Source organism: Myotis yumanensis, unplaced genomic scaffold (genome assembly GCF_028538775.1).
Source record: "Myotis yumanensis isolate MYYU_CA2020_CCGP unplaced genomic scaffold, mMyoYum1.0.hap1 SCAF_8, whole genome shotgun sequence".
In the NCBI taxonomy this organism is placed as follows: Eukaryota; Metazoa; Chordata; class Mammalia; order Chiroptera; family Vespertilionidae; genus Myotis; species Myotis yumanensis.
The window spans coordinates 26,154,831-26,169,728 of record NW_027223759.1 but is presented as its reverse complement, the minus strand read 5'-3'; the positions used below and the strand labels follow the sequence as shown (position 1 = coordinate 26,169,728).

At 36.0% G+C, this 14,898-nt stretch overlaps 1 protein-coding gene across 14 annotated transcripts in view; it reads left to right on the top strand.

Moving 5' to 3' along the window:
• The window catches only part of DOCK10 (dedicator of cytokinesis 10), a 206,979-nt gene that overhangs the window by 129,047 nt on the left and 63,034 nt on the right, over positions 1 to 14,898 (top strand). For all 14 annotated transcript variants that reach the window (XM_070422263.1, XM_070422252.1, XM_070422259.1 and 11 more), the window contains 7 exons: positions 98 to 181; positions 301 to 456; positions 4,817 to 5,038; positions 5,243 to 5,365; positions 6,569 to 6,651; positions 11,749 to 11,871; positions 14,561 to 14,640. In XM_070422263.1, the coding sequence (XP_070278364.1) occupies positions 98 to 181; positions 301 to 456; positions 4,817 to 5,038; positions 5,243 to 5,365; positions 6,569 to 6,651; positions 11,749 to 11,871; positions 14,561 to 14,640 (871 nt within the window). The remainder of the gene's footprint in view (positions 1 to 97; positions 182 to 300; positions 457 to 4,816; positions 5,039 to 5,242; positions 5,366 to 6,568; positions 6,652 to 11,748; positions 11,872 to 14,560; positions 14,641 to 14,898) is intronic.

The window sequence follows — 14,898 nt, the reverse complement described above, 5'->3', positions numbered from 1 at the left end:
CTGATAATACTAAGGGGGCTATTTCTTGCCATATTGATGGGGCTGGGCTGTAAGTATCTGGCTATTTAGACCATAGCTAACACAGTATTCTCTGTAGTACCTCACAGAAACTGAAGAGACTGTCAAAGCCACTCGAAACCTGGAGAGGCTAAATCTCTTCTCCATGGATCCAGATATAGAAGTAAGTTGGAATTCCTTCTAAGCCCACATGAAACTTGATCCATACAATTGTAGTTTGTACATTTTTTGTGTGTGTGGATGGATTTTTGTGGTGGAGTAAAACTGTCAAAATTTTTCTAGACCTTGAAACTTCAGAAAAAGAATCTTTTAGAACCCGAGTCAGTGATCAAACCATTTGAAGAAAAAGCTGCCAAGAGAATCATGATCATTTGTAAAGCTCTCAACTTCAGTCTTCAGGGATGTGTTACAGAGAATGAAAATGATCCGATAACGAATGTAAGTTGCTCTTCTGTTACTTCCCTCTACCAATTAACCAACAGCACACCACCCCAGTCAAATCTCTTCTGTTCCTAGTCATTCCAAGCACAGACTGCACACCATCTAGTGTAGCAGGGAATGTGACTGACAGCATTTTTATACATGACAAAAATGCACAAGTTCTGAAATGGAATTGTCAATATGCTGCCATAAAATGTTTCTGTTAACTTAAAGAAGAAGCGTCACAGGGACTATGTTCTAGGATTCTCTCCATTAAATCAGCATAGCTTCTGAGTTTCCTAAGATACTGTGTGTATCTTCTTGTATCTCAAGATGGCTTTTAAATTGACATTTTTATTTTAATAGTTACATGTTTATTTTAATGTGTATTAGAAAGTAATTTAAATGAACATATCGGCCCTGTGATTTCACAGTTATTACTGTCTAAGACAAAGCTAAATAGTGAACCAAGTGAAATAATATCAGGTAAATATTAAATAAATAATAGTACAGATGCGACATGCAAATTGTAAGAAAAAGTGCTTCACTGATATTTGGAAAACACCACACTGCTCATTAAATCAATACAAGAGTCCTTTTTATACCAAATAGACCCTCTTGGGAGTTCTCCCCATTCTAGGGTGTAGTTCTATGCTAATTGTGAATGTATGTGTAGGAAGAGTGCATTTTGTGAGCATCAACATCACCAAATGTTTCTACAAAGAAGAAAATAAAAATCACTCATAATCCTACCATCAATTTAAAAAGTTGCTATATTGGCATGTTACTTTTTACTATTTTAATACATTCTTTTCTAATTTCTAATAAATCATTTCTCAGTTGTCATTTTTCACCTCTTAAGTAAAAACTTATTGCCGAAACCGGTTTGGCTCAGTGGATAGAGCGTCGGCCTGCGGACTGAAAAATCCTGGGTTCGATTCTGGTCAAGGGCATATACCTTGGTTGCGGGCACATCCCTAATGGGAGATGTGCAGGAGGCAGCTGATCGATGTTTCTCTTCCATCGATGTTTCTAATTCTCTATCTCTCTCCCTTCCTCTCTGTAAAAAATCAATAAAATATATTATTAAAAAAACAAAAACTTATTTCCAGATCCATGGTAAGGCCCCATTTGCTTTTAGAAGGCAGACACAGCATTATGTTTCCCTACAAACTGTGCACTTCATGCATATACATCTCTTTTTAGATGGAGCCTTGTTAGTTGTGACAGTGAGTGGCTGGCAGAAAGGACAAACTCTGGATATACCCTAAGTGTGACAGGAGCTGATTCAAAGGTTTATAGTAGTTTATAATGATGCAATCTAATCTGTGTTTCTAAAATATCCATCAGGGAAATGGATTGGAGGAAACAGGAGTTGATAGGGAAGAGAAGCTATGAGGCTATGTCTATAGTACATTTCCTCATTTAGATTAGGGATATCAAGGAAGGAGAGAAATGGATGGATTTGACTGACGTGTTGTAAGTTGACAGGTTTTTCTGGTAGATTGGATATACAGGAGAAGGGAAAGGAAAATCTCAAGGATGAGTCCTTAGTATTTTCTTTGAGCAGTTTTATGCAGGATGCTGCCATTTACTGCCATTAAGAGGACAAAACTGTAGTAAGAGCAGATTTGGGTGATTTAGGCCAAAAATTCCACTATGGACATGTTAAGCCTGACAGGCCTATTCGATAGCCAAATAGAGATATCTATTTAACAGACTCAACACAAGTTTGGAACCAAGGGACGGGTCATGAGCAGACATATCAACTTGGAAGTCTGGTCAAGGCAGTGACCTGGAGGGAATCATCTAGAAATTTCTATGTACGTAGAGAAGAGGCCAACAACCAAACATTTAAATGATGAATAGAGAAGTGACCAAAGAAGACTATGAAGGAATGACCATTGAAATAGAGATAAACCAGGAAAGAGTGCATCATGATGCCAAGAAAGAAAGGGTCAGCAATGAGGAGTGGTGCTGAGAGGCTGAGTAACACAAAGCCAAAGAGGAGCCCAGTGGGTGTGGGAACATGGAGGATGTTGGTGGCTATAAGGAGAAACATATGTGGAGTAAAAGTGTTAGGAGGAACAATCCGAACATACTTTTATATTCAGGATTTAAAAAAAAACAACACACACACACACACACACACACACTAGAAACTTGTTTTTCAAAAATACTATTAGAAATATCAGAAAAATTTAACCCAAACCATAATGTCACTTAATCATCTTATTAAAGAAAAATAAATGCTTTTTTTACTCTAATTAAAATGTCAATTTAGGAACTGAAACGCAAAGATAATGGGCTTTTCTTCCTAGGGCCAAGGACATATGACTCCTTTCCCGTGGATTCCTTTATTTGTACAAAAAATCATATTCAGAAGCTCATTGTTTGTATTTGGGCCAATCTCTCAAGCAAGAGAACAGGCAGAAGTTCAGAGAGGAGCTTACAGTCTCTCTCACATCTGTCAGCCAGAGGGAGAAGTTGATTTGGAGTGCTCTGTATGTCTGTATAGGTTTAATTTATTTTACAGTTGCCATAAATGTTAAAAAACAAGGAAATTGCTTTTGAAAATATAATGTCATTATGCTTATAAGCAATGTTTTACACAATCAATAAAGCAGCCTCACCTTAACTCAACAGCAGTTTGCTATCGATGGCATTCTTTTTTTTAATTCTTGCATATTTTTTCGATGACACTGTTTTATTAATATAGCTACTTTTAAATTTATTGTTTCAAGTCCATGAACATGTTTTTAAATTAATCGAAATGTTTTAAGTTGCTGAAGAACCAACTGCTGCATTTAATGAATGAACTTCTAAAAAACACCCTAAAAAGAACTTTTGCATGATGAGGAAACTATTTGACAGCATGTAATTTTTTAGTCAGTCATTGAAAACCACATTCAGGTTGATGGTTTTATAGTATAAAATATTTCTTTTAAAATGGGAATTAATTCCAAAAATCTAAAATAATAAAGCTGCTTCACAGCAGAGCAACATTTAAAATGTCATGTTTTTTATTTTTTTTTATGAAAAGTACAAAATTCTAAACAAAAGAAACCTATGATTTTATTTGTTAGGCTTTGAAGGTGCTTTATTAAACAAGTCCTTACTGAAAAGCTAGTGATTCAAAGAGTAAGAATTGACATTTAAGTTAAAAAGCTGGATTTGAAGAAATAAATGAATCACTGTATGAGCTTTAATTTCTGATGGATTATCAATGTAGGTCATTTATTTCCATTCTCTAAGCAGAAATGAAAATCAAAATGCAACAATTCAGGAAAAATAATACGGATTTTTTCCTTTGACCTTCAATGTGTTTATGTTCTTGACTGAGTAATTTTCATGTGATTTTTTTCATTTTTCAACTCTTGGCAGACTACCATTACCACAAACCAGTAGTTTTTATGAAATAAATTAAATTGGTAAAACATAAAGATTTTACTTTTTAATTGTATTTTTTTCCAAATTAATTTATTGAATTTCATTTTGTATGTGTCATTCTATTTGTAACAGTAAGGCGGCTGATAAGTATTGGTAATATTAAGGAATTAAATGAAAACCCTCATTATAAGTTAAACCTCATTATAATTATAACTTCAAAGAGCAAGAAGTATCTATTAAACATTCAGCAAAATCCACAGCATGAGTGAGTCTGTACAATGATGAACCATGTCATAATTTGATTTGTATGTATAACCTGCTTGACCTTAGAATATTGGAAGATACATGATGGGTATCAAATCAAAATGAAGCATAAATATAAGTAAAAATGTTTTTGTGAGCATGTTCTAGCCTTAGAAGCCTGTAATCTATATATATAAAAGGCTAATATTCAAAGTGTTCTCTCGGGAGTTCGACCGGAAGTTTGATCGCTCGCTATGACGTGCACTGACCACCAGGGGGTGGCACGGGATGAAAAAAGGCCCTGGCCATCAGCCAGCAGCTGAGGAAGGAAGGTCCTGGCAGGTAGCCAGAAGGCCCGGATTGGCCTTGATCTCGAGCCAGGCCTAGGGACCCTACCCGTGCATGAATTTTGTGCACCGGGCCTCTAGTTACATATATAATTATTCATATACATGTATGTACATATGGATGTGTGGATGTCTGTATGTATATATATATATATGTATATATAATGTATATAATTATATATACATAGATTTGTTTCTTTTAGTCCTTGTTTTATTTAATCTGTTCATTTGATGTTTTTCTAATTGAAATGTCAGTCTTGAATCTTTTTCCTTTGTCTTCTGTGATACTCTGGTAGCATTAAAAAGTTTTTTTTTAGCAGTTTGGGGTTTTGAGGGTGATCTTTTTATTTGTTTGTTTGGTTGGGTTTTGTCAAAACCATCGGTTCTCTTTCCTGCAGGTTGAGCCTTTTTTCGTGAGTGTGGCCCTTTACGACCTCAGAGACAACAGGAAGATTTCAGCTGATTTCCATGTGGACCTGAACCACGCGGCTGTCAGGCAGATGCTCTCAGGGGCCTCCGTGACGCTGGAAAATGGGAACATAGACACGGTCACCCCGAGGCAATTGGAAGAACCTCACGTCAAGGGGTTTCCAGAGGAATGGCTGAAATTTCCAAAGCAGGTTGCACTTTTATTTACACATGGTGGGGCATAAAATGCTGTCCCCCTGTTCTTTCCAATACCCTACACAAGAGGAGCAATTACCCAAATAAAAATTCCCTTAAAGCTGTTCTTTCAAAACAAATGAGATTTTGTAAATGTCTTCAAGGTGGCCTCCTATATGCTTACTAGTTTATTAATCCTAACTCTTTTTTTTTGTACATAGGCCATATTCTCTGTAAGCAATCCACATTCTGACATTGTTTTGGTGGCCAAAGTCGAGAAAGTATTAATGGGAAACATTGCAAGTGGTGCAGAACCTTACATTAAGAATCCAGACTCCAACAAGGTAATCCATGATCTTTTCCACACAGCATTTCAATTGATTTCAAGAAATAAAATTGCATTGTCTGATGAATTATCAAGTTTGATAAGTTTAAGTCTCAAAATATTTACTTAGTGCATAAATATTTTCACTAAGGCATTTACTTAGGCATCAGGAAAATTTTAAAGTATATATTCCTGGCTTATGCTTTGTGATCCAGCAGTTTCTGACTTTTGATCATCTATTAGTAGAAATAAATTTAAATGTGGATAAAGCTTTAATTCCAAGGATCAAAGTGTTAACAATAATGAAAGTTAGGATTAATCTGACTAAAAATAAGTTAATACAGCCCACTAAGACATTATTAATGCTGATGGGAAACTATGAAAAGGGGGATAGATAATTGCATATCAAATTATAATAGACCTAAGTAAAGAAAGAAAGAATAAAGGACATACAGAAAGTTCTTTGAATGGTGGGAACACGGAATTTTTTTTTCTATGACATTTTCTTTAATAATTGAATGTTACTATTTAGTAGAAAATAAATATAAAAGTCTATATTTTCCACACAAAAGAAATACATTGCGAAAATAATGTTAACCATTGAATTTGAACATATGTGTCCATTTAGGGCAGAATTTAACAGATTTATGAGATTCAGGGTTTGGCAAACTATGGTGTGTGGGCCAAATCCACCCTGCCACCTGTTTTTGTAAATAAAGTTTTATTGAAACACAGTCACACTCATTCATTTATGGGTCTTCTATGACTGCTTTTCTGCTAGAGCAGCAGAGATGAGAAGTTGTGACAGAGACCATATGGCCCAGTATATTTACTGTGTGAACCTTTACAGAACAATTTTGCTGACCTCTGCCATGATAAATAAAAGAAAACATAGGACAGACTGTGAATGTAAATTTGATAACACTTTCCATTCAATGTTTTAAGGTTTTTGAAATCAGAAGAAAGGAAAAACTTTGATATTCCAAGACAAGGGTATTTTCTATATTTGAATTTCCAAACTAAAAAAGAAAGACAAATATTATATAGTAGTTTAACACAAAGACTTATCATTTGGCTCTTTAAGAGGTGCATCTGTGGGCCCAGTAAGTCAGAATTCCATTGAGTTTCAATGTAAGATAACATAAAAAATATTTGTTAATATTTTTCATGGGCAGGTGGTAAAGTGATGTTCTAAACCACATATCATTTATTTTTCCCTTAGTGTGCACAAAAGATACTCAAATCCAACAGGCAGTTCTGCAGCAAGTTGGGGAAATACCGCATGCCATTCGCTTGGGCAATGAGGTAGGTTGACAATTGCAACCAACAGAATAGAAATGCATTTGTAGTCAGCATTGGAAACTTCCATTTTGAACGCTTCTGTGTTACTTGTTATTTTTAATATACTAACACCTAGAATAATGCTAATGTGTTCATCTTTATAAATACCTTGAGCTCCTCAGAAATGTGTTTTACAAGACAATCAAGACGACTCATACTAAACTGAGGCCACGACATAGGTACAGTGTTAGCATGACCAGGTATGCTGTGGGTCAAATCAAAGTCATAACTTGTTTAGGGTATAAATTTTATCAAACACCTGACATTATGTCACCCCTGAGAGTTTGGTGTGTATAAAATTCAGATGGACACACACTGATGTCTTAGGCAGCTGCACGTTTTCATCTATGCGTAGAGAGCAGGTCTATGTATGGTTGTCTAGAAGAAGCCTTCAGGTTGATCATTTAAACTCTCTTTGATTTTGGTGCTGATTAGCATAGCTACATTTATCAGTACCAGTTGATGCTGATAGCAATGCTGAGTTATATAGACACTGATGATGGAATCATCCTCCTGGAAATATAACCTCTGCATAAAGAACAAAAATAGTTTGTTGGATCTACTCAAACATCCATTATTATTGTCCTCTTCAATCTCTGTGCATCTTTATTAGTACAATAATTTCTTAAAGGAGGAAGAGCCTGGAACAGACATAAGGAAAAAATGGCCAGCAGTGCATAAATCAAATGAACTACAAAATGGGACTGCCTATTAAGTAATCATTTGAATGTTGATAACGCTGACCCATGGCAGCAATTTTACAATGCAGAATGAAGTGAGAACCAGTTACTTATGCCATGCTTAGGTCTCCCAGTTCCCAGCGATGAGCAGAACCAGAGTAAACTCACCAATGTTTGTTATAGTTTTGAGGGTGTTACTTAAAGTTGGTACAAGTAAGTGCAGGAAAGAGAAATGTGGGAGTCTGGGCAACAGTAAGCCTATATAGGCTCACACGGTCTCTGGGAATTTGTGTGCTGTAAGGCAGCCTTGCAGTACGGGAGAAGGAGACCAGGCCCAGGAGTCTGACAGAAAGGGTCTAGATCAGGCCACCACTTACAGTTTGTAACTTTGGGCAAGTTTCCTTCCTGATTCTCACGGACTCATGGGCAGTAAGCGCAATCTCAGGTGCAGAAGCCCATGGCATAAAGTAGATCATAACTATCACTTGATATCCCTTTTCCCTCTCTCTCCTACAGAGACAATTAATACCAGGATAGTCTGCATGAAAAAGCTTCTAGTGAGATATACTGAACCCTCTCTGATAAATATAATGGTTTTTACTTCTGATATGTTTCAAAAGAAAGGATAACTGGCTGTAATTTGCTGGTCAAACTTTTTGATATTGATAAGTATTCTCAGCAGTTCCCACAAGAAAATCCACTGGAGCAACTAGAAACAAAATATCCCTTGGCAAAAGTAAAATATCCCAATATAGCAAAATTACAATGGTGAATGTATTTGCTCTTTAAGGATTCAGCATTGTTCTGAGGTTTCAGAGGCAGGCATTTTAGAACCAGAGCTGGGTTTGAAATCTCAACTAGACAAGTGAACTTAAGCAAGTACTTATGGTTTGTCTTTACCTCAGATTTTTTAAAGGAATGTTTTTAAAAATATATTTTTATTGATTTCAGAGAGGGACGGAGAGGGAGAGAGAGATAGAAACATCAATGATGAGAGAGAATCACTGACTGGCTGCCTTCTGCATGCCCTACACTGGGAATCTAGCCTGCAACACAGGCATGTGCCCTGACCCGGAATCAAACCGTGACCTGGTTCATAAATCGATGCTCAACCACTGAGCCATGCTGCCCAGGCTAAAGGAATTTTTAAACGATTCTTTTTCAAAAGAGGAAGGAAGAGAAGGAGAGAGAGAAAGAGAAACATCAATGTGAGAGAGAAACATCAACCAGTTATCTCCTGTATGTGCCCCAACCGGAGATCCAATCTGCACCAGTGTATGACAGGGAATTGAACCTGCCACCTCTTGGTGTATAAGACAATGCTCAACCAACTGAGCCACTGTGGCCAGGGCTACCTCAGATTTTTTAAATGTACAATAGAGGAAGGATAATACCAAATTTACTCTTGCAGGAATTAATGAGCATGGGTGTGTACCCAATAAAAGATAGCCATTATTAAAAGTCATTATTCTCATGTGATTATTATGAATTCTCCTGTGGAGATCACACTCACCACAACAAGTTCCCTTTCTAGTAAATTTGGGGCAGTGAGAAATAAGTAAAAGAATTACCCATCACAGAGCAGTAAGAAGAAGTACCGATCTAACTTTCAAGTTTCTAGTGACATATGTTGGAAGAAAGACAGATGAAGTTTCTAGGGAGGCTGGCAATGTTACCACTATTAAAGTAATTATGTCTAAGACAGGAAAGCCAACGAAACCACAAGCTCATGCTACATGAATGCCTGATGAGGGGTTTGGTTGTAGGTTAGGGAACAGTATACACCACCAATTTCTGTATGTAAATATATGTTTTAGACTTCCATAGACATTATTGGCAACTGAGAAAAATGGTTAGCATACATTTCTAAAGGTTTTATGTTATACTACTTGTATCATCTAACCACAAAAATAAGTATCAGATACAATTAAAGATTTTAACTTTATTATATGGAAACTGCTTCCAATAAACATTGAACGCTCATTGTTATTCATGTGATTTTGACATAAGCTAATTCCTGACATATTTCAATACCCTACTGATACTGCTAATTCTCTGGCTACTTCTCTTTTCTATTATATTTCTAGATTGACATTTGTTTCACATTACAGCTTTGAGTGTATCCTAAAACACTTTGGCCCTTAAAATCAACTGTCACTAATCAACTATCACATAGAAGTAACAGTGTAACACATGACCATATTTTTACCCAGATCTAATCATCTGACCCACTACAACACAGGGATGCTCATTGCTTTGAACATTTTATCTGAAATTCATGTTCTTATCTTTGACACCAACTGTGGTGTCATTTTACAGCAAAAAAACATTTATCCTCCAGTAGGTAGGGTGTTTTACACTCATTGATTCAGGAGAAAATCATGTTGTTAAATGGAACCCTCTCTGTGCATATCACCCTAGAATAATATGTGCCCTAAATCCTTGCCAAGACTGTTTTTTATTTCTTTACTCTGTTTCATGCAATGTTCTAAATGGGCCAGTGCACAACACTGAATTTTCTTTAAAATTAAATGAGACTACAGTAAAATATTGTTCTTATATTTATAACTTAGAGAAAGTACACAATGTAATAATATCCCCAACAAATGATTATTCAACCTCTGTTTGAATCCTTTCAGTGACAAAAAGTCAAGTGCCTCCCACTGTGGTTCTTTCTGCCTTTCTGTAGCTCTGATGATTAGATAAATTGTTTAAAAAATGTTTAAACTGTTTGACAATCACTTCTATATTTTGTTTTCCATAGCCACAAAAAATATGCCCAATTCTTTCTGTACATTGTGGCATTCATGCTACCTATGAATGAAGCTCTAAGGGACACCTAAGCTTCTTTTTCTTTTGGCTAAACATTGCATTTCCTTCCATCATACCCCAAATGCCATGATTCTGAGACTCTCACATATACTGATCATTGCTCAACTGCGGCAACTGGAACTAGTAGGCACAGTGTCCCAGCCACCCTGTAGCCATCTGTGTAAATGAGACAGTCTGTGTTCTGTTGCCAGTTAGAATATTTATCGAGCAAGGACAGGGTGTTTGGTACTATGCATAACTTCCCGGTGCTGTGCTCCTCATTCTCTTTATAATGTGTCCAATGTGAGTGAGCTATTTCTAGGACAGAACTGTGGATAATAGCAAAAACGAGTTACACAACCCATGTCTATCAATATATTTGCAGAGGCTGGTTAATTAAAAAAAAAAAAACTCCTTTCCAAGCTCAGTTACTCTTCTCTCATGTTGGGAAATATACCATATTTGTTTCAACATGCCACACACATGAATAAAAGCCCTATATTATATTTAATAAAAATAATTGTCTAGTTAAATATTTTTATTCTGCTTCATTAGTGTTATCTGATCGGAGAGCTTTTCCCCCCTCACTTAGTACTTAACAGAGAAAAATTGGAAAAAGATGGAAGGAATCTAAAATATTATTCTGGTAAATTTCTGGCACATTTTCTGTATTACTAGACATTAAAGCTCTATGATCAGATATCCATTTAAATGACCATTTCATCCTGAACACTGAAATCTTTGGCTAATTTAAAGAGTAATAAAATCATCTAGTCAAGATCTTTAAGCTAGGAGGAATAAAAATTTATCATGTCTTCAACATTAGAGAGAAATCAATTATACATGCATCTAATTTTCTTTGGTAGGCAGAGTATGATGAATGATGAGGAAGAAAAACTGAAGTAAGCTGTGTTGTGTATACTAGTTTGTCAGCAAGTGTTGCCTGACATTACTATATTGTTTGGACAAAAACAGTTTATATATTTTAACTAAAATCTCTGTAGTTCCAGTGAAATGGATCAAGAAAGGAAATAAATGACTTCGATTCATGGTAGTATCATTAGTTAGTACAAAATTCTGACTCAGATGTTCTCCATTTTATATCTGTCTCTGTCCTAAAATGTAGGACTTGGGCACATTTATCTCCATGAAAATGTTTCAAGCATCTGGCCCTCATACCCATGGTCAGGTTCTTATTCCTTTTTTTATACTTGTAAAACTAATGGTACTTGGCCCTGGCTTGCTCAGGAAATAATGAAGAAGGAATAACATGTTCCTTTCCTTTCACCTTCCTTAGGTTTGAAATGTTACTAAATCATAAATAAATGTAGTTGTAATATGGGTGCTGTCACTTTAGATATTGAGTTGAAAAATAAAAAGTTAAATATAAATGTAGTATCTAAATGAAACTTTTGTCTGAGAAGTTTTCTTGTATTTTTATTCTCTAAATTTTTTTATAATAGAAGTTTTTTCATTATAAATGGGAAGTTAAATTATTTTAATCACCTAAAAACACAACTCTGTAAATAGTATCCAAATACCAACCTAAATAAATATTCTTTTTTTTCAGATCAGTATTTAAGGACAACCAGGGAAATGTGGACAGAGACTCAAGATTTTCACCATTATATAGACAAGAAAGTAGCAAGATTTCAACCGAGGACCTACTTAAACTAGTGTCAGATTATAGAAGGTAGGACTTGGGCTATACTCTTGAAATTAACATAAATCAACACCATTGCCACTATTGATTTGTAATTTATGCATAAACAATACTTGATTACCTTATTCTCAATGTCCAAATTTCTCCAGAAAGCAGATGGTTTGCCCATGACTTCACATATGCCCAAATGACACCCTCAAGGCTATATTGGCCAAATTATATGGAATGAGTGTGGAACGTTAAACTATGTCGGTTATCTATTGCTGTGTAACAAGTCACCCCAAAACTTAGTGACTTACAATAACATCACTTATTTACTCCTGGTCCATAATTTGAGCATAGGTAGATGAGGGGCAGCAGCTGGGCGAGGTCAACTGAAGCTAGAGGATCTACTATGAAAGTGGCTCATTTAATAACTGCAAGTTGCTATTGGCTGAGTACTCACTGGAGTTGTGGGCTGGAAACTGTGGCTCCTAATCATGGGACCTTCTCCATAGGCTACTATGGTTTTCTCATGGCAGGATTCTAAGAGTAAGTACCCCAAGAGACAGCAATGATAACTGTCAGCTTCTTAAGATGGGCCAAGAAATGCAAAAGTGCCATTTTTGTACCATCCAGGGAGCCTAGATTCAAATGAAGGGGACATAGATACCACTAAATGGGAGGAGTGTTAAGGAATTTTAAAACTATGTTTTGAAACTTTACAGAGCAATGCACTGCTGTGAATGCAATGATTTATAATATTTCTTTCAAATGCTTTTGGAAAAAATGATGGAAGTTCGTGCTAAAAAGGGAAAAATATAAAAGCCACATTTTAAAAATGAATCACCATGCATTCGCTATCTTATGATGATAACATCTTTCATGACAAGAAACTTATCATAAATTGTTAATCCCCCAATACACATAGGATTCTTGTACCCTTAGCCCCTTTCCCAAATGTTAACTCTCTGCCTCTTCCATCTCAAAGTCAACAGTCCACTATGAATTAATTTGGTATATCCAAAACAAAATAACATATTACTATATAACAGGCATTATTAATATTTTATGTATTTTCAAGAGAATATGTGCTTCTATTTAACTATTAAGGATGTTTTCCCAATGTTTTGGTTGTCCTGGAAAGTAATTAAACTTGAGAAAGCAAAATAAAGATGAGTAATAACAGCCTAGAGGAGGCCCTGGACCAATAGTACTTATTTATGATGATACTCCTTACATTGGGAGACACCCCCCCCCTTGACTTAATCAAACTTCCTGATTAAAACCCCTATCATGGCCTTCCCACAGCTACTAAGTGGAAATCAGGAGTGCTTTTTTCTCTTTACTTCCTTGCCAGAGTACTAAAGCATGAAAATTTGAAATGCTGAGAAGGAATGGTCAAAAGATTTGGGGTAATCTGGATAAACAGAAGGCATTACTTTAAAAAAAATCATGTTATCAGCATGTAGCAAAGAAAGTTTTCACTGTGGCAGCTAGAGGGCATCTAGAATACCCAATGCCATACTGGTGAAACATTAAATTATCTCATAGACACCTCATAACTATGGCAGATATTCTCAGTATTGTGCTGATAAATGTTTACCAACTGACACTCTAGTGGGGGGAAAACTGATTTGTACTGATAGCCCATTTCTATGATGTAAATTCTCCTACCATTGTTAATTTCAAGTTACCCATGGGGCTTCACCAAATACAGAATTGGGAGGAAATGTGCACACCATTATATAACATTTCCACCATACAGTACACGTAAATAACCTCAAGATTCTGGATCATCTATCTTGTAGTAAAATAATTAGTAAATGATGAATTTTGAATATACTTATTACCTTGGACTTTAATACAATTTGTTTAATGGTAAGTTTACATAATTTCATCTTTAAAAACGGTTGTGTTTAACAATTGGCAGGCAAAATAACTGAAAATTTAACAATCAGCTCTCACAAGCTGGGAAGAGCTGGCTCTGACCTACCACTGTAATTATACCACCTATCAAAGTCAATTTCCTGAAAGGGAGAAAGCACTTGAAGCTGTTATCAGGCTACTATGGTTTTCACTTTACTTTAAAGGAGGTTGGGCGAGAAGGTTTTAGTAGAGAGAGAGGGAAAGAAATGCAAGGACTCAAGAGTCAGGAACCAAGACTCAGAGTGAATGGAGAGCAGGGATAGGTAGGAAGGGAGTGTCTGCATGCATTTACAGGGTGGGAGAAGGCAGAAGAACCAAGATCAGGGAAAGGTTCTTTGTCCTTCTTGACTGTTGGTGAAGAGGAGAAAAGCAGACTCGTTCACTTAGCACTTGTAACAAAAGCCAGTGCTGCTCTCAAGGCTTCTTAAGATTCCTTATGAAAATGGGTTACTGAAACCAGTTCAAATACTAGTACTTTTTGGTACAGAAAACTATATGTACTATTATACTTGTTTAGCCATTTATGTAAATGTTATCAGAAGTAGTTGCAAATAAATTTAAAACAATTTAGGATATCTGTAACTTGACCCCTCCCTGGTTTTTATTTGTAATGGCAATATCACATAAAATTTAGTTTTCAAAATCAAACCAGCTACATAAAGTCATTCACAAGATTGGATGGGGCCCTACTGTTTACCCTTAATCAAAGCTCAGAATTACAGTTGACTGTTTTTTTCTTGACAACTAGAATAATTCAGTGTGTGTGTGTGTGTGTGCGTGTGTGTGTGTGTGTGTTTATATGCTTTCACAGGGCTGACAGAATAAGCAAAATGCAGACCATTCCTGGAAGCCTGGATATTGCTGTTGACAACATTCCTTTGGAGCATCCAAGTATGATGATGATGTCCTAGTTTGCTTGTAGAGTTTTTAATATTTAGTGTTATTTTGGTTAGTTGGTTAGATGGTTGGTTACAAAGATTTGTTTGGTGAGGAACAAAGTTTGAGATAAATGGAATTTATCACCTTACAGAAATTTAGGGCTTCTTATTTCTTTATTAAGAAGATAAGTATAGCCCTAACCGGTTTGGCTCAGTGGATAGAATGTCGGCCTGCGGACTGAAGGGTCCCAGGTTCAATTCCGGTCAAGGG